Here is a 25069-nt window from a genome sequence, read left to right as displayed (position 1 = left end):
GAGTGTCACTACGCCTGGGTGACCTGCAATGTTGGCTTCGACCCATGATAAACTTTAGGATACATTTCCCAGCCAGAGCAGCTAATAATGGCTGCAGGTCACGCTCCGCAAATCGTTGTTTTTGGGCATTTATTTCAGAAGTCATTTGGAAAATGCGTCTACTTAAAGGTAATGTATCAGGTTCCTCCGCTTGTCACAGGGATGTCAGTGATTGCTTGGCATGGCAACTCAAGTCCTCTGGCTTACACTTTAATTCACAAGGAGGGTAAGTGGGACCTGTGATATGCCAAATGGTTTAGGCGTATTAGTCTGACGAGAGGTATGCAGCCCACAGGCATGCATGTGTTTTGTGCTTCTATTTGCAACGCTAAGAACCTCGTGTTCGATATTGAGCATGTATTACAGGTTTCAATGTGTTCCCTCTGGCAGGGGAAAGATTCACTGGTTCATGCCAAGAAGAATTGAACGAATATTTTCTGCCGCAATAAAAATAGAGACACAGTTTTCTTCGTGTATATTTGATAACATAACTACAACAGAGTTTCACAAACTATTTGTGTGGATTACAAAGCACAGTTAATGTTCTCATATACACAAACAATACATCTCAGTGCAAGGTCTCCAATAACATTGCACTTCAGCTACAAAATTGTGAAAAATACAGAAGTGAAGCAGAGTGAGCTCAATAAAAATAAATTACAATTTCAGCTACAGCAAAGTTTTACATATAAAGAGTAAAAATACATTAGTGTTAAGAGTGAAAATACAGCTAAAAATAAAATAAACCAGAGTGAAAAGTTCTAAAAAAAAAAAAAGGACAGTCTAAGAAATGCGCCGGAGCAAACAAACTCCGTATCACCCAAACTCCTGCACCAACGACGACTCGGCACCAAGTCGCAGGCGGAAACGTCTTTCTTCTCTTTATTCATACAAAAACAGGTCACAAAATTCATACAAGTGCTGATATCACAAAAAAAAATTGATAGGCATTCTAATTTAGTTTTCATCTCCCGATAGTATTCAACTTTTAGAGAAGTATCTCCGATTATAAGGGGAAATTAGATTATTCGTAAGTGCGATCCTGTGCTTCGGGAAATCATTCCAAAACAGCCATAAGTGTTTCTCTAGCAAAGCGAGAGTATTACTGACATTTCTGCTGGATCCTTTTTGGACAAAGATAATATTCCACGTGGTATATCTTTCATTCCACCAAAGACAAAGGATATTTCAAATGTGGAGCGTGCAAAATTGTAAATCAAATAACTTATTTATAAAAAAAAAAAGTGTAGTTTAACACTTTAAAACATCGATTAATTTGTGAATTGTCAAATCAAAGTTTGAAGTGAACTGCAGTTGTGGTATGAAATGTATTGTTTCCACTATGTCGTTTTCAAGAAGGGATCCATGCGATAGGTAAAAGGGATTTATCATACTGCTGCAGCTGCACACGTGTGACAAATATAGTAGGAAATAAACGTTTACAGCCATATAATTAGTTAAGGTGTGTCCAGGAGGAGGTAATACGTTAAGGAAATGGTTACAAAGGGAAGCTTATTGGACAGTCACATTAGATCCATTAGAAGTATTTCATGTTCATGGTATATTGTGGCAGCTTACTTTGGTTTTCAAACATTCCTGCAGTTGTTTCACCCCAATAATTATTCCTAATCATTGGATGGCTGTGACCACGTGGTATTGATATAGGGGTATAAAGGGTACTTGTGATGTTATAACAGCCCTTGAGAAATCCCTGGGGGAGGAATGCAGTGGGCGAGTATTTTTAGGCATGTTTTGTAATCTTTCAGCACTTGCTCTTTTTTGGGACGATGTTTTTATGATTTTTGTAAACGGTTTCTGTACGAATAAAAAAAAAAGAAAGATTTGTACATCTATGAAATGAATGATTGTTTGTGCAGACCGCTAAAAATAAATTCATATTTTTATTTCATAATTAAACTACAGTTTGTTTTGAAACAGAACAGATATCGAGGTAAAGAAAACCCCTAAGTGGGCCCAGTTTGATTCTGCATGAATGTGTATCTGATAAACACAGCTTCGGTGTGCAGCTGAAATGCTGATTTAGGGGGTAATTCAAAGTACATTGATGTGGCTTTTTGGGACGTTTTGGATGAAAATTCCCATTGAAGTCTACAGGGATTTTCAGCCAACAAAAGTCTGATGGTCCGCTGCGATGTATATCGAATAAGGCCCTCAGTGGTTAAACCTTTTGCTGCCGAGGTGTCAGTAACCCCTCCCGGGACCCTTCTCCCTATCCCAGCAAAATGACAAGGAAGCAGGCGGCGTGCTGAAGCGTGGCAGTGACTAATTATAGCTACACGAGCAAGGTAAATGTTACAGCTAAAAATGCTGCAAGCTTAAAACAAGATCCCAAATGTATTCAAATGTTTCCATCTGAAAACAGACCCGTAAAAAACAATGACAATGAGGCGGGGGTCACTTCCCTGTGAGGCGGGGGTCACTTCCCTGTGCGGCGGGGGTCACTTCCCTGTGCGGCGGGGGTCACTTCCCCGTGCGCTGCGCCTGCGGGAGACTGGCAGTACAGGAAAAGGATACTGTAGACATGGTGACAACGTTTGCACATCTTGGCTGCATAAGCATTTAATGAAAAATAATAGGATTAGAGCAGGGGTGGCCTCGTTGACGGAGCCACCTGTGCTGAAGCAGGGATATCCTGAAAACCCAACCTGCTGGTGGCCCTTGAGGACTGGAGTTGGCCGCCCCTGGATTAGAGAATCTACCAGAATTCCTCACCAGCAGGAGCTGGCTTTTGTAAACCCTTTGTACCAATGGGGTCTGTAACCTTTCTGGAATCAAAGATAATGGATTGGATCAGCACCAACTTGGACCTTCAACCCCTAACGCATTCAGCGCGTGCCTAAAACAGAAGGAAACCTTTATAAGACACGGCACTGCAGCAGTTAGAGCAGCAGAGGTGCCAGTATGCCACGTAGGACTCGGGTGAGGGTCTACGCTGATTATATAATTCCTGCATCAATAAATCAAGGCCGGGTAAGAAGACAAACACAGACACGCTCGTGTTCTGAGCGGTCCGTCTCTTCCTGCTGTGCCAAGCAGAATCTTAAACAAGAGCCATTGGCCTAAAAGTAAAACGGTAACGAATGTAGCAGCATTCTGGTTCAACGCCTTCACTTCCAGAGGAACCTGCAATGCACGGCCTTGCATGGGAAATATAAACACAAAGAGCCTCTCTCTGTGTAGCCTGGAGCCGCCATTCCGCCCGGTTTCAGCTAATAAACCCTATTATGAGTAAATCGGGACTTTTGTCGGAAAACAGCCCAAACAGACACTTCGGACTTTATACAATTCTAATGTTTTAATGAGGTTTCCACTTGATGCCTTCACATCTTATCTTTTATTCTTTCACTTCTATGGGAAAAAAAATCACCACCCTTTTCCCTACAGTAGATAAAAAAATAGCACAAAATACAGTAGTTTGGTCCACAAACACCATGTTCATCAATTGCTTACACAATGAAACTGTTACATCATGAACACCATGTGCTAATAATGCGCACACACACCTACATTTAATCTGATCATGCTACAAAAATGTGGTTTAAAGGGAATGTATTCATAAAAATATCCAAAACCTTTCCATTCAACAACAAAAAAAACATCCAGTGCCTTATCTCTCCCTAATGTACGGACTCTCCTAACCTCTCACTTGTCCTAATCCAGTCTAAATCACGCACTTAGAAATGGAAACCTCTGCGTGAATGTGATGCAGATATATGTAACAGAAGCTGGGAGCAGGTATTTGGTAATAATCAGTAATCACTCAGGTACCATGCAGCTTAAACAGACACCCACAGTCTTCAAGAGCTACCAACAGGTCAGGTTTCCAGAAAATCCCTGCTTCAGCACTGGTGGTTTATTCAGCCTCTGCTTCAGCACAGGTAGCTAAATCAGTGGCTCAGTCGAAGCCCTGTGCTCATCCCTGTGCTGAAGCAGGGATATCCTGAAAACCTGACCTGTTGGTAGCCCTTGAGGACTGAAGTGGGGTACCCCTGGGCTAAAGACCACAGCGGGGAAGATGTGGTTCAAACAGAAGTTGCAGAAATTCACTGCTGCCAGCTCTGGGCAACAAGTGACTAATAATGACAACCAGCAAAGACGCGCAGTGCAGGTTATTCCGCTGCAAAGACGCGCAGTGCAGGTTATTCCGCTGCAAAGACACGCAGTGCAGGTTATTCCGCTGCAAAGACACGCAGTGCAGGTTATTCCGCTGCAAAGACGCGCAGTGCAGGTTATTCCGCTGCAAAGACGCGCAGTGCAGGTTATTCCGCTGCAAAGACACGCAGTGCAGGTTATTCCGCTGCAAAGACACGCAGTGCAGGTTATTCCACTGCAAAGACGCGCAGTGCAGGTTATTCCGCTGCAAAGACGCGCAGTGCAGGTTATTCCACTGCAAAGACACTCAGTGCAGGTTATTCCGCTGCAAAGACACGCAGTGCAGGTTATTCCACTGCAAAGACGCGCAGTGCAGGTTATTCCACTGCAAAGACACGCAGTGCAGGTTATTCCGCTGCAAAGACACGCAGTGCAGGTTATTCCGCTGCAAAGACACGCAGTGCAGGTTATTCCGCTGCAAAGACACGCAGTGCAGGTTATTCCGCTGCAAAGACACGCAGTGCAGGTTATTCCACTGCAAAGACACGCAGTGCAGGTTATTCCGCTGCAAAGACGCGCAGTGCAGGTTATTCCGCTGCAAAGACGCGCAGTGCAGGTTATTCCGCTGCAAAGACGCGCAGTGCAGGTTATTCCACTGCAAAGACGCGCAGTGCAGGTTATTCCGCTGCAAAGACATGCAGTGCAGGTTATTCCGCTGCAAAGACGCGCAGTGCAGGTTATTCCACTGCAAAGACATGCAGTGCAGGTTATTCCACTGCAAAGACGCGCAGTGCAGGTTATTCCACTGCAAAGACATGCAGTGCAGGTTATTCCGCTGCAAAGACGCGCAGTGCAGGTTATTCCGCGCGCAAAGACACGCAGTGCAGGTTATTCCACTGCAAAGACACGCAGTGCAGGTTATTCCGCTGCAAAGACACGCAGTGCCGGTTATTCCGCTGCAAAGACACGCAGTGCCGGTTATTCCGCTGCAAAGACACGCAGTGCCGGTTATTCCGCTGCAAAGAAACCTCACGCGGCTGGGCCCTCAATACAAGATCACAGAGATTGTTTTAATCACAGCAAGAGAGGATTTTTCCTTTTACAAGTGGAACTGCTGGTTAAGTGAAACTGAAAGTTGTTATTTTTTTATACTATAAGCAAACCTGAAATACAATATTTCCCTAGTTTTCTGCAATTTTTCCCATTTTGGAAAATACTACAAGACGCCCCCGGAGTATCCGAAGCGGACATGCCGAGAAACGCTTTTGCTGCCCTTCCCTGGGATGGGAGGGGGTGTTTATTGGTGGATATAGTGCAGCGAGAGTAACATACAGGGATTGGTAATATTAAGATGTGTGTTGTGCCACATCCACATGTAATAATGTATCACTTATACATAAATGATACATAATGATAAATGTGTTGGCAGTATATGCTTTGCAGTGCGCACTCTCCAGTGCAACGTCCAGGAGAAAACTAGCTTATTCTGCAGGTAGAAACGCCCCATATTGGATACATATGAAAGTGTCATGGAAATGGTTTGTTATCTCCCTGAAGAATACACTTGGGAGGTCTCAAAATCTCAGGTTCAAACCTGTACGAAGAGCTCTCGTGTTGGCTACATTAACAACGTATCAAACTGCAACACAAATAATGTTCTTAGAACCCAAACGCAGGTGGAACAGACCACAATCCCACACCATGTCATCCTCAATGCCGGCCAGATCGCTCAGCAGAAAACCAAAGCTCCTAAATTGGGTTAGCAGGTAATTTACAATGTATCACAATATGTGCAAACATTCCTCGCGGACAGAGGGTTCACCTTTACACCTTTATCACATTCGTCGCTGGAATGGTCCTGGAAGAGCAAATCTCTCTACACCTCCCAAAGAGAAGGAGGTTAAATGTCTTCATTGTTTCATCACAAAGCGAGAAATGTAACGGGATAGATTAGTAAGAAATAAGGCACTCCAGCAGCTGGGTTACTGTACAAAATAAAAATACCCCATACAGTCAAAAACTTGGCTACAAGTTGAGCGTTAGCAGATGTTTCTGTAGCGGGACAGTGCTCAGAATATCAGGGAAGAAATGATCCAGTCATTAGAAGGAATTGTAGTGTAGAAAGGCTTGGAGTTGATTTCTTTTTGACCCTCCTGAAGCTTTCCAGCAGCGTTAACATCCCAGGCTCCCACCGCAGAAAATACCTTATAGAGATTTGTGCTTGAAATGTCTTGTGAATTTCCAGTGTATCCCACGAGGGCGGAAGATAAAACGGTCGCTGACAGAACTCAGAGTTCGGTGGTGAGTAAGCACTTCAGCTTGGACAGTTCTTCAGGAATGCCAGTACTAAAAGGAATAAGGATGAGAGGTCTATACACAAATATATATATACACACGTACGAGTGGACGTACAATCACACCCCTCTGACACAAGTGTATGTGCAATCACACCCCTCTGACATGTGTATGTACAATCACACCCCTCTGACACGAGTGTACGTACAATCACACCCCTCTGATACGTGTATGTACAATCACACCCCTCTGACACGTGTATGTACAATCACACCCCTCTGACACGTGTATGTACAATCACACCCCTCTGACACGTGTATGTACAATCACACCCCTCTGACACGTGTATGTACATTCACACCCCTCTGACACGTGTGTATGTACAATCACACCCCTCTGACAATTAAGTAGTTACGCTGGGGGTTGGGGAGCCCATTTTTGAAGCTATTTCCGATAGCAAGGAATAATCTGCATTGATCGTGGTCCCTCTCCCCCCCCTTCCCCGGGGAGGGTAATAAGCACCCTTACCTCGCTGAGCTGCCCGCAGGCCGCGGTGTGTCCTGGTGAGCTGCCAGCGCTGGAGTAGTGTCTGCAATGTCGCTCCCAACGTTACCAGGGAAACGGACCTCACCGCCCAGAAGTCCGTTTGATACGGCTCCGCTCTGCGGGGGCAAAGAAGACACACACTGCCATCATACTCCGGATACTCCATGATACCCGGGTTAGTGGCACGACCATCGGGGAGCGACAAGATTTGTACATTTTATGGGATTTAAAAAAACGATTTCATAGATTTTTTATAACTTTTTCCTGTCCCCCTGAGAACCCGAATGGTTTGTAGCGGGGTCTTTACGTAGCGGGGTCTTTAAGTAGCGGAGCGACGGCCAGAGAGCCTTGCTGGGGGGCCCTTGGACTCGCTGCTCTGGTCATTTGATATGTGTTGGGTAGGCAGATAAGTGCAGCTTGTCACACAGACCCCCGCAGATAAGTGCGGCTTGTCACACGGACCCTCGCAGATAAGTGCAGCTTGTCACACGGACCCTCGCAGATAAGTGCAGCTTGTCACACGGACCCTCGCAGATAAGTGCAGCTTGTCACACAGACCCTCGCAGATAAGTGCAGCTTGTCACACGGACCCTCGCAGATACGTGCAGCTTGTCACACGGACCCCCGGTAGATACGTGCGGCTTGTCACACGGACCTCGCAGATAAGTGCGGCTTGTCACACGGACCCTCACAGATAAGTGCGGCTTGTCACACGGACCCTCGCAGATACGTGCAGCTTGTCACACGGACCCTCACAGATAAGTGCGGCTTGTCACACGGACCCCCGCAGATACGTGCAGCTTGTCACACGGACCCTCGCAGATACGTGCAGCTTGTCACACGGACCCTCGCAGATACGTGCAGCTTGTCACACGGACCCTCGCAGATACGTGCAGCTTGTCACACGGACCCTCGCAGATACGTGCAGCTTGTCACACGGACCCTCGCAGATACGTGCAGCTTGTCACACGGACCCTCGCAGATACGTGCAGCTTGTCACACGGACCCCCGCAGATACGTGCAGCTTGTCACACGGACCCTCGCAGATAAGTGCAGCTTGTCACACGGACCCTCGCAGATAAGTGCAGCTTGTCACACGGACCCCCGCAGATACGTGCAGCTTGTCACACGGACCCTCGCAGATAAGTGCAGCTTGTCACACGGACCCCCGCAGATACGTGCAGCTTGTCACACGGACCCTCGCAGATAAGTGCAGCTTGTCACACGGACCCCCGCAGATAAGTGCAGCTTGTCACACGGACCCCCGCAGATACGTGCAGCTTGTCACACGGACCCTCGCAGATAAGTGCAGCTTGTCACACGGACCCTCGCAGATAAGTGCTGCTTGTCACACGGACCCCCGCAGATAAGTGCAGCTTGTCACACGGACCCCCGCAGACAAGTGCAGCTTGTCACACGGACCCTCGCAGATATGTGCAGCTTGTCACACGGACCCCCGCAGATAAGTGCAGCTTGTCACACGGACCCCCGCAGATACGTGCAGCTTGTCACACGGACCCTCGCAGATACGTGCAGCTTGTCACACGGACCCCCGCAGATACGTGCAGCTTGTCACACGGACCCTCGCAGATACGTGCAGCTTGTCACACGGACCCTCGCAGATACGTGCAGCTTGTCACACGGACCCCCGCAGATACGTGCAGCTTGTCACACGGACCCCCGCAGATACGTGCAGCTTGTCACACGGACCCTCGCAGATACGTGCAGCTTGTCACACAGACCCTCGCTTGTAAGTTAAAGTAATATAAATACATATCGTGCCGGTTATTACGTGAATACCGATCCTGGAACCGAGCGGGGGGCTTCTGAATTGGAAACGTAGAGCCTTTGTTTTGTGGCGTGTAACATTGACTTGTACGTAAACTAGGTCCAATTCGGCAGGGGTGGACAACTCTGGTCCTCAAGACCCCCCTCATCCCCCCAATATGGCATGGGGCGCTCAACGCTAGTCCTCAAGCCCCCCAACAGGACCGGTTTTCAGGATATCCCTGCTCCAGCACAGGTGTCTTTGACTGAGCCTCTGATTGGGCCACCTGTGCTGAAGCAGGGATATCCTTAAAACCTGACCTGTTGGGGGGCTTGAGGACTGGCGTTGAGCGCCCCATGCCATATTGGAAATGGTCACACATAACTCCCAAAGTACAAAACTAGTATTTTTTAGTGTTACATCTCCCAAACACGTATAAGATATACTTACGGGCACTATCCACCTGGGGGTAATCGCGGTGTACTTGAGCACCTGGGCAGGTAAAAATAAGGCGTTATTGTTAACCAATTTAATGCAGTGTTTTTGCCATTACTAATACCCCAGGATTTGCCCTTACCTGCGGAGCGGCGTCTGTGAAATCGATGAGGTTCTCTGTGAGCGACGCCAGAAGCTTGTCCAGGTCATCAGTTGCGCTCTGCATCAACAATAAAGAAGCAGTGCAAGGGTTAAATAATGACGCGACCACAATGGTGCACGTGCGCACGGAGAAAGGCGAGCTGCTCTTCTAGTTGCCACATTATTCCGGTTTGTTACTTTAAACAAAGGGAGATGGAGACGCATTTACAGGAGCCGGCGGGGGTGAGCTGCAGTAAAGTGACCGCTCTCTACCTGCGTTATAATGTGACGTGAGCGCAGATCTTCCGAGCTGCACGAATATCTCACTGACCAAGATAGAGAAGGATCCCCTAATGCGGCACTATGTAACCCCCCGCTGTGTATAAAACTTACATAGGAGAAGGATCCCCTAATGCGGCACTATGTAACCCCCCCCCCGCTGTGTATAAAACTTACATAGAGAAGGATCCCCTAATGCGGCACTATGTAACCCCCCGCCGTGTATAAAACTTACATAGAGAAGGATCCCCTAATGCGGCACTATGTAACCCCCCCCGCTGTGTATAAAACTTACATAGAGAAGGATCCCCTAATGCGGCACTATGTAACCCCCCGCTGTGTATAAAACTTACATAGAGAAGGATCCCCTAATGCGGCACTATGTAACCCCCCGCTGTGTATAAAACTTACATAGAGAAGGATCCCCTAATGTGGCACTATGTAACCCCCCGCTGTGTATAAAACTTACATAGAGAAGAATCCCCTAATGCGGCACTATGTAACCCCCCGCGGTGTATAAAACTTACATAGAGAAGGATCCCCTAATGCGGCACTATGTAACCCCCCGCGGTGTATAAAACTTACATAGAGAAGGATCCCCTAATGCGGCACTATGTAACCCCCCGCTGTGTATATAACTTACATAGAGAAGGATCCCCTAATGCGGCACTATGTAACCCCCCGCTGTGTATAAAACTTACATAGAGAAGAATCCCCTAATGCGGCACTATGTAACCCCCCCGCCGTGTATAAAACTTACATAGAGAAGGATCCCCTAATGCGGCACTATGTAACCCCCCGCTGTGTATAAAACTTACATAGAGAAGGATCCCCTAATGCGGCACTATGTAACCCCCCGCTGTGTATAAAACTTACATAGAGAAGGATCCCCTAATGTGGCACTATGTAACCCCCGCTGTGTATAAAACTTACATAGAGAAGGATCCCCTAATGCGGCACTATGTAACCCCCCGCTGTGTATAAAACTTACATAGAGAAGAATCCCCTAATGCGGCACTATGTAACCCCCCGCTGTGTATAAAACTTACATAGAGAAGGATCCCCTAATGTGGCACTATGTAACCCCCCGCTGTGTATAAAACTTACATAGAGAAGAATCCCCTAATGTGGCACTATGTAACCCCCCGCTGTGTATAAAACTTACATAGAGAAGAATCCCCTAATGCGGCACTATGTAACCCCCCGCTGTGTATAAAACTTACATAGAGAAGGATCCCCTAATGTGGCGCTATGTAACCCCCCGCTGTGTATATAACTTACATAGAGAAGGATCCCCTAATGCGGCACTATGTAACCCCCCGCTGTGTATAAAACTTACATAGAGAAGGATCCCCTAATGCGGCACTATGTAACCCCCCGCTGTGTATAAAACTTACATAGAGAAGGATCCCCTAATGCGGCACTATGTAACCCCCCGCTGTGTATAAAACTTACATAGAGAAGAATCCCCTAATGTGGCACTATGTAACCCCCCGCTGTGTATATAACTTACATAGAGAAGGATCCCCTAATGCGGCACTATGTAACCCCCCGCTGTGTATAAAACTTACATAGAGAAGGATCCCCTAATGCGGCACTATGTAACCCCCCCCCCGCTGTGTATAAAACTTACATAGAGAAGGATCCCCTAATGTGGCACTATGTAACCCCCCGCTGTGTATAAAACTTACATAGAGAAGGATCCCCTAATGCGGCACTATGTAACCCCCCGCTGTGTATAAAACTTACATAGAGAAGAATCCCCTAATGCGGCACTATGTAACCCCCCCCCCGCTGTGTATAAAACTTACATAGAGAAGGATCCCCTAATGTGGCACTATGTAACCCCCCGCTGTGTATATAACTTACATAGAGAGGGATCCCCTAATGCGGCACTATGTAACCCCCCGCTGTGTATAAAACTTACATAGAGAAGGATCCCCTAATGCGGCACTATGTAACCCCCCGCTGTGTATAAAACTTACATAGAGAAGGATCCCCTAATGCGGCACTATGTAACCCCCCGCTGTGTATAAAACTTACATAGAGAAGGATCCCCTAATGCGGCACTATGTAACCCCCCGCTGTGTATATAACTTACATAGAGAGGGATCCCCTAATGCGGCACTATGTAACCCCCCGCTGTGTATAAAACTTACATAGAGAAGGATCCCCTAATGCGGCACTATGTAACCCCCCGCTGTGTATAAAACTTACATAGAGAAGGATCCCCTAATGCGGCACTATGTAACCCCCCGCTGTGTATAAAACTTACATAGAGAAGGATCCCCTAATGCAGCACTATGTAACCCCCCGCTGTGTATAAAACTTACATAGAGAAGGATCCCCTAATGCGACACTATGTAACCCCCCGCCGTGTATAAAACTTACATAGAGAAGGATCCCCTAATGCGGCACTATGTAACCCCCCGCTGTGTATAAAACTTACATAGAGAAGGATCCCCTAATGCGGCACTATGTAACCCCCCCCCGCTGTGTATAAAACTTACATAGAGAAGGATCCCCTAATGCGGCACTATGTAACCCCCGCTGTGTATAAAACTTACATAGAGAAGGATCCCCTAATGCGGCACTATGTAACCCCCCGCTGTGTATAAAACTTACATAGAGAAGGATCCCCTAATGCGGCACTATGTAACCCCCCCCCGCTGTGTATAAAACTTACATAGAGAAGGATCCCCTAATGCGGCACTATGTAACCCCCCGCTGTGTATAAAACTTACATAGAGAAGGATCCCCTAATGCGGCACTATGTAACCCCCCGCCGTGTATAAAACTTACATAGAGAAGGATCCCCTAATGCGGCACTATGTAACCCCCCCGCTGTGTATAAAACTTACATAGAGAAGGATCCCCTAATGCGGCACTATGTAACCCCCCGCTGTGTATAAAACTTACATAGAGAAGGATCCCCTAATGCGGCACTATGTAACCCCCCCCGCTGTGTATAAAACTTACATAGAGAAGGATCCCCTAATGCGGCACTATGTAACCCCCCCCCGCTGTGTATAAAACTTACATAGAGAAGGATCCCCTAATGCGGCACTATGTAACCCCCCGCTGTGTATAAAACTTACATAGAGAAGGATCCCCTAATGCGGCACTATGTAACCCCCCCCGCTGTGTATAAAACTTACATAGAGAAGGATCCCCTAATGCGGCACTATGTAACCCCCCGCTGTGTATAAAACTTACATAGAGAAGGATCCCCTAATGCGGCACTATGTAACCCCCCGCTGTGTATAAAACTTACATAGAGAAGGATCCCCTAATGTGGCACTATGTAACCCCCCGCTGTGTATAAAACTTACATAGAGAAGGATCCCCTAATGTGGCACTATGTAACCCCCCGCTGTGTATAAAACTTACATAGAGAAGGATCCCCTAATGCGGCACTATGTAACCCCCCGCTGTGTATAAAACTTACATAGAGAAGGATCCCCTAATGTGGCACTATGTAACCCCCCGCTGTGTATAAAACTTACATAGAGAAGGATCCCCTAATGCGGCACTATGTAACCCCCCGCTGTGTATAAAACTTACATAGAGAAGGGTCCCCTAATGCGGCACTATGTAACCCCCCGCTGTGTATAAAACTTACATAGAGAAGGATCCCCTAATGCGGCACTATGTAACCCCCCGCTGTGTATAAAACTTACATAGAGAAGGATCCCCTAATGCGGCACTATGTAACCCCCCCGCTGTGTATAAAACTTACATAGAGAAGGATCCCCTAATGCGGCACTATGTAACCCCCCCGCCGTGTATAAAACTTACATAGAGAAGGATCCCCTAATGCGGCACTATGTAACCCCCCCGCCGTGTATAAAACTTACATAGAGAAGGATCCCCTAATGCGGCACTATGTAACCCCCCGCTGTGTATAAAACTTACATAGAGAAGGATCCCCTAATGTGGCACTATGTAACCCCCCGCTGTGTATAAAACTTACATAGAGAAGGATCCCCTAATGTGGCACTATGTAACCCCCCGCTGTGTATAAAACTTACATAGAGAAGGATCCCCTAATGCGGCACTATGTAACCCCCCGCTGTGTATAAAACTTACATAGAGAAGGATCCCCTAATGCGGCACTATGTAACCCCCCGCTGTGTATAAAACTTACATAGAGAAGGATCCCCTAATGCGGCACTATGTAACCCCCCGCTGTGTATAAAACTTACATAGAGAAGGATCCCCTAATGCGGCACTATGTAACCCCCCGCTGTGTATAAAACTTACATAGAGAAGGATCCCCTAATGCGGCACTATGTAACCCCCCGCCGTGTATAAAACTTACATAGAGAAGGATCCCCTAATGCGGCACTATGTAACCCCCCGCCGTGTATAAAACTTACATAGAGAAGGATCCCCTAATGCGGCACTATGTAACCCCCGCTGTGTATAAAACTTACATAGAGAAGAATCCCCTAATGTGGCACTATGTAACCCCCCCCGCTGTGTATAAAACTTACATAGAGAAGGATCCCCTAATGCGGCACTATGTAACCCCCCGCTGTGTATAAAACTTACATAGAGAAGGATCCCCTAATGCGGCACTATGTAACCCCCCCCGCTGTGTATAAAACTTACATAGAGAAGGATCCCCTAATGCGGCACTATGTAACCCCCCGCTGTGTATAAAACTTACATAGAGAAGGATCCCCTAATGCGGCACTATGTAACCCCCCGCTGTGTATAAAACTTACATAGAGAAGGATCCCTAATGCGGCACTATGTAACCCCCCGCTGTGTATAAAACTTACATAGAGAAGGATCCCCTAATGCGGCACTATGTAACCCCCGCTGTGTATAAAACTTACATAGAGAAGAATCCCCTAATGCGGCACTATGTAACCCCCGCTGTGTATAAAACTTACATAGAGAAGGATCCCCTAATGCGGCACTATGTAACCCCCCGCTGTGTATAAAACTTACATAGAGAAGGATCCCCTAATGCGGCACTATGTAACCCCCCGCTGTGTATAAAACTTACATAGAGAAGGATCCCCTAATGCGGCACTATGTAACCCCCCGCTGTGTATAAAACTTACATAGAGAAGGATCCCCTAATGCGGCACTATGTAACCCCCCGCCGTGTATAAAACTTACATAGAGAAGGATCCCCTAATGCGGCACTATGTAACCCCCCGCCGTGTATAAAACTTACATAGAGACGGATCCCCTAATGCGGCACTATGTAACCCCCCGCTGTGTATAAAACTTACATAGAGAAGAATCCCCTAATGTGGCACTATGTAACCCCCCCCGCTGTGTATAAAACTTACATAGAGAAGGATCCCCTAATGCGGCACTATGTAACCCCCCGCTGTGTATAAAACTTACATAGAGAAGGATCCCCTAATGCGGCACTATGTAACCCCCCCCGCTGTGTATAAAACTTACATAGAGAAGGATCCCCTAATGCGGCACTATGTAACCCCCCGCTGTGTATAAAACTTACATAGAGAAGGATCCCCTAATGCGGCACTATGTAACCCCCCGCTGTGTATAAAACTTACATAGAGAAGGATCCCCTAATGCGGCACTATGTAACCCCCCGCTGTGTATAAAACTTACATAGAGAAGGATCCCCTAATGCGGCACTATGTAACCCCCGCTGTGTATAAAACTTACATAGAGAAGAATCCCCTAATGCGGCACTATGTAACCCCCCGCTGTGTATAAAACTTACATAGAGAAGAATCCCCTAATGCGGCACTATGTAACCCCCCGCTGTGTATAAAACTTACATAGAGAAGGATCCCCTAATGCGGCACTATGTAACCCCCCGCTGTGTATAAAACTTACATAGAGAAGGATCCCCTAATGCGGCACTATGTAACCCCCGCTGTGTATAAAACTTACATAGAGAAGGATCCCCTAATGCGGCACTATGTAACCCCCGCTGTGTATAAAACTTACATAGAGAAGAATCCCCTAATGCGGCACTATGTAACCCCCCGCTGTGTATAAAACTTACATAGAGAAGAATCCCCTAATGCGGCACTATGTAACCCCCCGCTGTGTATAAAACTTACATAGAGAAGGATCCCCTAATGCGGCACTATGTTACCCCCCGCTGTGTATAAAACTTACATAGAGAAGAATCCCCTAATGCGGCACTATGTAACCCCCCGCTGTGTATAAAACTTACATAGAGAAGGATCCCCTAATGTGGCACTATGTAACCCCCCCCGCTGTGTATAAAACTTACATAGAGAAGGATCCCCTAATGTGGCACTATGTAACCCCCCGCTGTGTATAAAACTTACATAGAGAAGGATCCCCTAATGCGGCACTATGTAACCCCCCGCTGTGTATAAAACTTACATAGAGAAGGATCCCCTAATGCGGCACTATGTAACCCCCCGCTGTGTATAAAACTTACATAGAGAAGGATCCCCTAATGCGGCACTATGTAACCCCCCGCTGTGTATAAAACTTACATAGAGAAGAATCCCCTAATGCGGCGATATGTAACCCCCCGCTGTGTATAAAACTTACATAGAGGAGAATCCCCTAATGTGGCACTATGTAACCCCCCGCTGTGTATAAAACTTACATAGAGAAGGATCCCCTAATGCGGCACTATGTAAACCCCCCCCCGCTGTGTATAAAACTTACATAGAGAAGGATCCCCTAATGCGGCACTATGTAACCCCCCCCCCCCCGCTGTGTATAAAACTTACATAGAGAAGGATCCCCTAATGCGGCACTATGTAACCCCCCGCTGTGTATAAAACTTACATAGAGAAGGATCCCCTAATGCGGCACTATGTAAACCCCCGCTGTGTATAAAACTTACATAGAGAAGGATCCCCTAATGCGGCACTATGTAACCCCCCGCCGTGTATAAAACTTACATAGAGAAGGATCCCCTAATGTGGCACTATGTAACCCCCCCCCCGCTGTGTATAAAACTTACATAGAGAAGGATCCCCTAATGCGGCACTATGTAACCCCCCCGCTGTGTATAAAACTTACATAGAGAAGGATCCCCTAATGCGGCACTATGTAACCCCCCGCTGTGTATAAAACTTACATAGAGAAGAACCCCTAATGCGGCACTATGTAACCCCCCGCTGTGTATAAAACTTACATAGAGAAGGATCCCCTAATGCGGCACTATGTAACCCTCCGCTGTGTATAAAACTTACATAGAGATGGATCCCCTAATGCGGCACTATGTAACCCCCCGCTGCGTATAAAACTTACATAGAGAAGGATCCCCTAATGCGGCACTATGTAACCCCCCCCGCTGTGTATAAAACTTACATAGAGAAGGATCCCCTAATGCGGCACTATGTAACCCCCCGCTGTGTATAAACTTACATAGAGAAGGATCCCCTAATGCGGCACTATGTAACCCCCCGCTGTGTATAAAACTTACATAGAGAAGGATCCCCTAATGCGGCACTATGTAACCCCCGCTGTGTATAAAACTTACATAGAGAAGGATCCCCTAATGTGGCACTATGTAACCCCCCGCTGTGTATAAAACTTACATAGAGAAGGATCCCCTAATGCGGCACTATGTAACCCCCCGCTGTGTATAAAACTTACATAGAGAAGAATCCCCTAATGCGGCACTATGTAACCCCCCGCTGTGTATAAAACTTACATAGAGAAGAATCCCCTAATGTGGCACTATGTAACCCCCCGCCGTGTATAAAACTTACATAGAGAAGGATCCCCTAATGCGGCACTATGTAACCCCCGCTGTGTATAAAACTTACATAGAGAAGGATCCCCTAATGCGGCACTATGTAACCCCCCGCTGTGTATAAAACTTACATAGAGAAGGATCCCCTAATGCGGCACTATGTAACCCCCCGCTGTGTATAAAACTTACATAGAGAAGGATCCCCTAATGCGGCACTATGTAACCCCCCGCTGTGTATAAAACTTACATAGAGAAGGATCCCCTAATGCGGCACTATGTAACCCCCCGCTGTGTATAAAACTTACATAGAGAAGAATCCCCTAATGCGGCACTATGTAACCCCCGCTGTGTATAAAACTTACATAGAGAAGAATCCCCTAATGTGGCACTATGTAACCCCCCGCCGTGTATAAAACTTACATAGAGAAGGATCCCCTAATGCGGCACTATGTAACCCCCGCTGTGTATAAAACTTACATAGAGAAGGATCCCCTAATGCGGCACTATGTAACCCCCCGCTGTGTATAAAACTTACATAGAGAAGAATCCCCTAATGCAGCACTATGTAACCCCCCCGCTGTGTATAAAACTTACATAGAGAAGGATCCCCTAATGTGGCACTATGTAACCCCCCGCTGTGTATAAAACTTACATAGAGAAGGATCCCCTAATGTGGCACTATGTAACCCCCCGCTGTGTATAAAACTTACATAGAGAAGGATCCCCTAATGCAGCACTATGTAACCCCCCGCTGTGTATAAAACTTACATAGAGAAGAATCCCCTAATGCGGCACTATGTAACCCCCCCCGCTGTGTATAAAACTTACATAGAGAAGGATCCCCTAATGCGGCACTATGTAACCCCCCGCTGTGTATAAAACTTACATAGAGAAGGATCCCCTAATGCGGCACTATGTAACTCCCCCCGCTGTGTATAAAACTTACATAGAGAAGGATCCCCTAATGCGGCACTATGTAACCCCCCGCTGTGTATAAAACTTACATAGAGAAGGATCCCCTAATGCGGCACTATGTAACCCCCCGCTGTGTATAAAACTTACATAGAGAGGGATCCCCTAATGCGGCACTATGTAACCCCCCGCTGTGTATAAAACTTACATAGAGAAGGATCCCCTAATGCGGCACTATGTAACCCCCCGCTGTGTATAAAACTTACATAAAGAAGGATCCCTAATGCGGCACTATGTAACCCCCCGCTGTGTATAAAACTTACATAGAGAAGGATCCCCTAATGCGGCACTATGTAACACCCCGCTGTGTATAAAACTTACATAGAGAAGAATCCCCTAATGCGGCACTATGTAACCCCCCGCTGTGTATAAAACTTACATAGAGAAGGATCCCCTAATGCGGCACTATGTAACCCCCCGCCGTGTATAAAACTTACATAGAGAAGAATCCCCTAATGTGGCACTATGTAACCCCCCGCTGTGTATAAAACTTACATAGAGAAGGATCCCCTAATGCGGCACTATGTAACCCCCCGCTGTGTATAAAACTTACATAGAGAAGGATCCCCTAATGCGGCACTATGTACCCCCGCTGTGTATAAAACTTACATAGAGAAGGATCCCCTAATGCGGCACTATGTAACCCCCCGCTGTGTATAAAACTTACATAGAGAAGGATCCCCTAATGCGGCACTATGTAACCCCCCCGCTGTGTATAAAACTTACATAGAGAAGGATCCCCTAATGCGGCACTATGTAACCCCCCGCCGTGTATAAAACTTACATAGAGAAGGATCCCCTAATGCGGCACTATGTAACCCCCCGCTGTGTATAAAACTTACATAGAGAAGGATCCCCTAATGCGGCACTATGTAACCCCCCGCCGTGTATACAACTTACATAGAGAAGGATCCCCTAATGTGGCACTATTTAACCCCTCCCGCTGTGTATAAAACTTACATAGAGAAGGATCCCCTAATGCGGCACTATGTAACCCCCCCCGCTGTGTATAAAACTTACATAGAGAAGGATCCCCTAATGCGGCACTATGTAACCCCCCGCCGTGTATAAAACTTACATAGAGAAGGATCCCCTAATGCGGCACTATGTAACCCCCCGCTGTGTATAAAACTTACATAGAGAAGGATCCCCTAATGCGGCACTATGTAACCCCCCGCTGTGTATAAAACTTACATAGAGAAGGATCCCCTAATGCGGCACTATGTAACCCCCCCCGCTGTGTATAAAACTTACATAGAGAAGGATCCCCTAATGCGGCACTATGTAACCCCCCGCTGTGTATAAAACTTACATAGAGAAGGATCCCCTAATGCGGCACTATGTAACCCCCCCGCTGTGTATAAAACTTACATAGAGAAGGATCCCCTAATGCGGCACTATGTAACCCCCCCCCGCTGTGTATAAAACTTACATAGAGAAGGATCCCCTAATGCGGCACTATGTAACCCCCCCACTGTGTATAAAACTTACATAGAGAAGGATCCCCTAATGCGGCACTATGTAACCCCCCACCGTGTATAAAACTTACATAGAGAAGGATCCCCTAATGCGGCACTATGTAACCCCCCGCTGTGTATAAAACTTACATAGAGAAGGATCCCCTAATGCGGCACTATGTAACCCCCCGCTGTGTAAAAAACTTACATAGAGAAGGATCCCCTAATGCGGCACTATGTAACCCCCCCGCTATGTATAAAACTTACATAGAGAAGGATCCCCTAATGCGGCACTATGTAACCCCCCGCTGTGTATAAAACTTACATAGAGAAGGATCCCCTAATGCGGCACTATGTAACCCCCCACCGTGTATAAAACTTACATAGAGAAGGATCCCCTAATGCGGCACTATGTAACCCCCCGCTGTGTATAAAACTTACATAGAGAAGGATCCCCTAATGCGGCACTATGTAACCCTCCGCTGTGTATAAAACTTACATAGAGAAGGATCCCCTAATGCGGCACTATGTAACCCCCCCGCTGTGTATAAAACTTACATAGAGAAGGATCCCCTAATGCGGCACTATGTAACCCCCCGCCGTGTATAAAACTTACATAGAGAAGGATCCCCTAATGCGGCGCTATGTAACCCCCCGCCGTGTATAAAACTTACATAGAGAAGGATCCCCTAATGCGGCACTATGTAACCCCCCGCTGTGTATAAAACTTACATAGAGAAGGATCCCCTAATGCGGCACTATGTAACCCCCCGCCGTGTATACAACTTACATAGAGAAGGATCCCCTAATGTGGCACTATGTAACCCCCCCCGCTGTGTATAAAACTTACATAGAGAAGGATCCCCTAATGCGGCACTATGTAACCCCCCCCCGCTGTGTATAAAACTTACATAGAGAAGGATCCCCTAATGCGGCACTATGTAACCCCCCGCCGTGTATAAAACTTACATAGAGAAGGATCCCCTAATGCGGCACTATGTAACCCCCCGCTGTGTATAAAACTTACATAGAGAAGGATCCCCTAATGCGGCACTATGTAACCCCCCGCTGTGTATAAAACTTACATAGAGAAGGATCCCCTAATGCGGCACTATGTAACCCCCCCGCTGTGTATAAAACTTACATAGAGAAGGATCCCCTAATGCGGCACTATGTAACCCCCCGCTGTGTATAAAACTTACATAGAGAAGGATCCCCTAATGCGGCACTATGTAACCCCCCCGCTGTGTATAAAACTTACATAGAGAAGGATCCCCTAATGCGGCACTATGTAACCCCCCCCCCCGCTGTGTATAAAACTTACATAGAGAAGGATCCCCTAATGCGGCACTATGTAACCCCCCCACTGTGTATAAAACTTACATAGAGAAGGATCCCCTAATGCGGCACTATGTAACCCCCCGCTGTGTATAAAACTTACATAGAGAAGGATCCCCTAATGCGGCACTATGTAACCCCCCGCTGTGTATAAAACTTACATAGAGAAGGATCCCCTAATGCGGCACTATGTAACCCCCCGCTGTGTATAAAACTTACATAGAGAAGGATCCCCTAATGCGGCACTATGTAACCCCCCACCGTGTATAAAACTTACATAGAGAAGGATCCCCTAATGCGGCACTATGTAACCCCCCGCTGTGTATAAAACTTACATAGAGAAGGATCCCCTAATGCGGCACTATGTAACCCCCCGCTGTGTATAAAACTTACATAGAGAAGGATCCCCTAATGCGGCACTATGTAACCCCCCGCTGTGTATATAACTTACATAGAGAAGGATCCCCTAATGCGGCACTATGTAACCCCCGCTGTGTATAAAACTTACATAGAGAAGGATCCCCTAATGCGGCACTATGTAACCCCCCACTGTGTATAAAACTTACATAGAGAAGGATCCCCTAATGCGGCACTATGTAACCCCCCGCCGTGTATAAAACTTACATAGAGAAGAATCCCCTAATGCGGCACTATGTAACCCCCCGCTGTGTATAAAACTTACATAGAGAAGGATCCCCTAATGCGGCACTATGTAACCCCCCGCTGTGTATATAACTTACATAGAGAAGGATCCCCTAATGCGGCACTATGTAACCCCCCGCTGTGTATAAAACTTACATAGAGAAGGATCCCCTAATGCGGCACTATGTAACCCCCCGCTGTGTATAAAACTTACATAGAGAAGGATCCCCTAATGCGGCACTATGTAACCCCCCGCTGTGTATAAAACTTACATAGAGAAGGATCCCCTAATGCGGCACTATGTAACCCCCCGCTGTGTATAAAACTTACATAGAGAAGGATCCCCTAATGCGGCACTATGTAACCCCCCGCTGTGTATAAAACTTACATAGAGAAGGATCCCCTAATGTGGCACTATGTAACCCCCCGCCGTGTATAAAACTTACATAGAGAAGGATCCCCTAATGCGGCACTATGTAACCCCCCGCTGTGTATAAAACTTACATAGAGAAGAATCCCCTAATGCGGCACTATGTAACCCCCCGCTGTGTATAAAACTTACATAGAGAAGGATCCCCTAATGCGGCACTATGTAACCCCCCGCCGTGTATAAAACTTACATAGAGAAGGATCCCCTAATGCGGCACTATGTAACCCCCCGCTGTGTATAAAACTTACATAGAGAAGGATCCCCTAATGTGGCACTATGTAACCCCCCGCTGTGTATAAAACTTACATAGAGAAGGATCCCCTAATGTGGCACTATGTAACCCCCGCTGTGTATAAAACTTACATAGAGAAGGATCCCCTAATGCGGCACTATGTAACCCCCCGCCGTGTATAAAACTTACATAGAGAAGGATCCCCTAATGCGGCACTATGTAACCCCCCGCTGTGTATATAACTTACATAGAGAAGGATCCCCTAATGCGGCACTATGTAACCCCCCGCCGTGTATAAAACTTACATAGAGAAGGATCCCCTAATGCGGCACTATGTAACCCCCCGCTGTGTATAAACCTTACATAGAGAAGGGATCCCCTAATGCGGCACTATGTAACCCCCCGCTGTGTATAAAACTTACATAGAGAAGGATCCCCTAATGCGGCACTATGTAACCCCCCGCTGTGTATAAAACTTACATAGAGAAGGATCCCCTAATGCGGCACTATGTAACCCCCCGCTGTGTATAAAACTTACATAGAGAAGGATCCCCTAATGCGGCACTATGTAACCCCCCGCTGTGTATAAAACTTACATAGAGAAGGATCCCCTAATGCGGCACTATGTAACCCCCCGCTGTGTATAAAACTTACATAGAGAAGGATCCCCTAATGCGGCACTATGTAACCCCCGCTGTGTATAAAACTTACATAGAGAAGGATCCCCTAATGCGGCACTATGTAACCCCCCGCTGTGTATAAAACTTACATAGAGAAGGATCCCCTAATGCGGCACTATGTAACCCCCCGCTGTGTATAAAACTTACATAGAGAAGGATCCCCTAATGCGGCACTATGTAACCCCCCGCTGTGTATAAAACTTACATAGAGAGGGATCCCCTAATGCGGCACTATGTAACCCCCCGCTGTGTATAAACTTACATAGAGAAGGATCCCCTAATGTGGCACTATGTAACCCCCCGCTGTGTATAAAACTTACATAGAGAAGGATCCCCTAATGCGGCACTATGTAACCCCCCGCTGTGTATAAAACTTACATAGAGAAGGATCCCCTAATGCGGCACTATGTAACCCCCCGCTGTGTATAAAACTTACATAGAGAAGGATCCCCTAATGCGGCACTATGTAACCCCCCGCTGTGTATAAAACTTACATAGAGAAGGATCCCCTAATGCAGGCACTATGTAACCCCCCGCTGTGTATAAAACTTACATAGAGAAGGATCCCCTAATGCGGCACTATGTAACCCCCCGCTGTGTATAAAACTTACATAGAGAAGGATCCCCTAATGCGGCACTATGTAACCCCCCGCTGTGTATAAAACTTACATAGAGAAGGAATCCCCTAATGCGGCACTATGTAACCCCCCGCTGTGTATAAAACTTACATAGAGAAGAATCCCCTAATGCGGCACTATGTAACCCCCCGCTGTGTATAAAACTTACATAGAGAAGGATCCCCTAATGCGGCACTATGTAACCCCCCCCGCTGTGTATAAAACTTACATAGAGAAGGATCCCCTAATGCGGCACTATGTAACCCCCCGCCGTGTATAAAACTTACATAGAGAAGAATCCCCTAATGCGGCACTATGTAACCCCCCGCTGTGTATAAAACTTACATAGAGAAGGATCCCCTAATGCGGCACTATGTAACCCCCCCCGCTGTGTATAAAACTTACATAGAGAAGGATCCCCTAATGCGGCACTATGTAACCCCCCGCTGTGTATAAAACTTACATAGAGAAGAATCCCCTAATGCGGCACTATGTAACCCCCCCAGCTGTGTATAAAACTTACATAGAGAAGGATCCCCTAATGCGGCACTATGTAACCCCCCCGCTGTGTATAAAACTTACATAGAGAAGGATCCCCTAATGTGGCACTATGTAACCCCCCGCTGTGTATAAAACTTACATAGAGAAGGATCCCCTAATGCGGCACTATGTAACCCCCCGCTGTGTATAAAACTTACATAGAGAAGGATCCCCTAATGCGGCACTATGTAACCCCCCCGCTGTGTATAAAACTTACATAGAGAAGGATCCCCTAATGTGGCACTATGTAACCCCCCGCTGTGTATAAAACTTACATAGAGAAGGATCCCCTAATGCGGCACTATGTAACCCCCCGCTGTGTATAAAACTTACATAGAGAAGGATCCCCTAATGCGGCACTATGTAACCCCCCGCTGTGTATAAAACTTACATAGAGAAGGATCCCCTAATGCGGCACTATGTAACCCCCCGCTGTGTATAAAACTTACATAGAGAAGGATCCCCTAATGCTGGCACTATGTAACCCCCCGCTGTGTATAAAACTTACATAGAGAAGGATCCCCTAATGCGGCACTATGTAACCCCCCGCTGTGTATAAAACTTACATAGAGAAGGATCCCCTAATGCGGCACTATGTAACCCCCGCTGTGTATAAAACTTACATAGAGAAGGATCCCCTAATGTGGCGCTATGTAACCCCCCGCTGTGTATAAAACTTACATAGAGAAGGATCCCCTAATGCGGCACTATGTAACCCCCCGCTGTGTATAAAACTTACATAGAGAAGGATCCCCTAATGCGGCACTATGTAACCCCCCGCTGTGTATAAAACTTACATAGAGAAGAATCCCCTAATGTGGCACTATGTAACCCCCCGCTGTGTATAAAACTTACATA

General features: G+C 46.8%; 1 protein-coding gene across 8 annotated transcripts in view; it reads right to left on the bottom strand.

Moving 5' to 3' along the window:
- Window positions 1-499: 499 nt before the first annotated feature.
- Window positions 500-25069, bottom strand: part of EPB41L5 (erythrocyte membrane protein band 4.1 like 5) — a 115948-nt gene continuing 91378 nt past the window's right edge. For 7 of the 8 annotated variants that reach the window (XM_075609779.1, XM_075609785.1, XM_075609783.1 and 4 more), the window contains 4 exons: window positions 9339-9416; window positions 9212-9253; window positions 6976-7109; window positions 500-6498 (listed from right to left, as the gene is read on the bottom strand). In XM_075609779.1, the coding sequence (XP_075465894.1) occupies window positions 6441-6498; window positions 6976-7109; window positions 9212-9253; window positions 9339-9416 (312 nt within the window). In that variant the 3' untranslated portion in view covers window positions 500-6440. The remainder of the gene's footprint in view (window positions 6499-6975; window positions 7110-9211; window positions 9254-9338; window positions 9417-25069) is intronic. The other variant, XM_075609787.1, reaches the window with a different exon arrangement.

Source organism: Ascaphus truei, chromosome 7 (assembly GCF_040206685.1).
Source record: "Ascaphus truei isolate aAscTru1 chromosome 7, aAscTru1.hap1, whole genome shotgun sequence".
NCBI classification, from domain to species: domain Eukaryota; kingdom Metazoa; phylum Chordata; class Amphibia; order Anura; family Ascaphidae; genus Ascaphus; species Ascaphus truei.
Note: the sequence above shows the minus strand (reverse complement) of the source record. Positions and strands in the feature narration are given on the sequence as shown.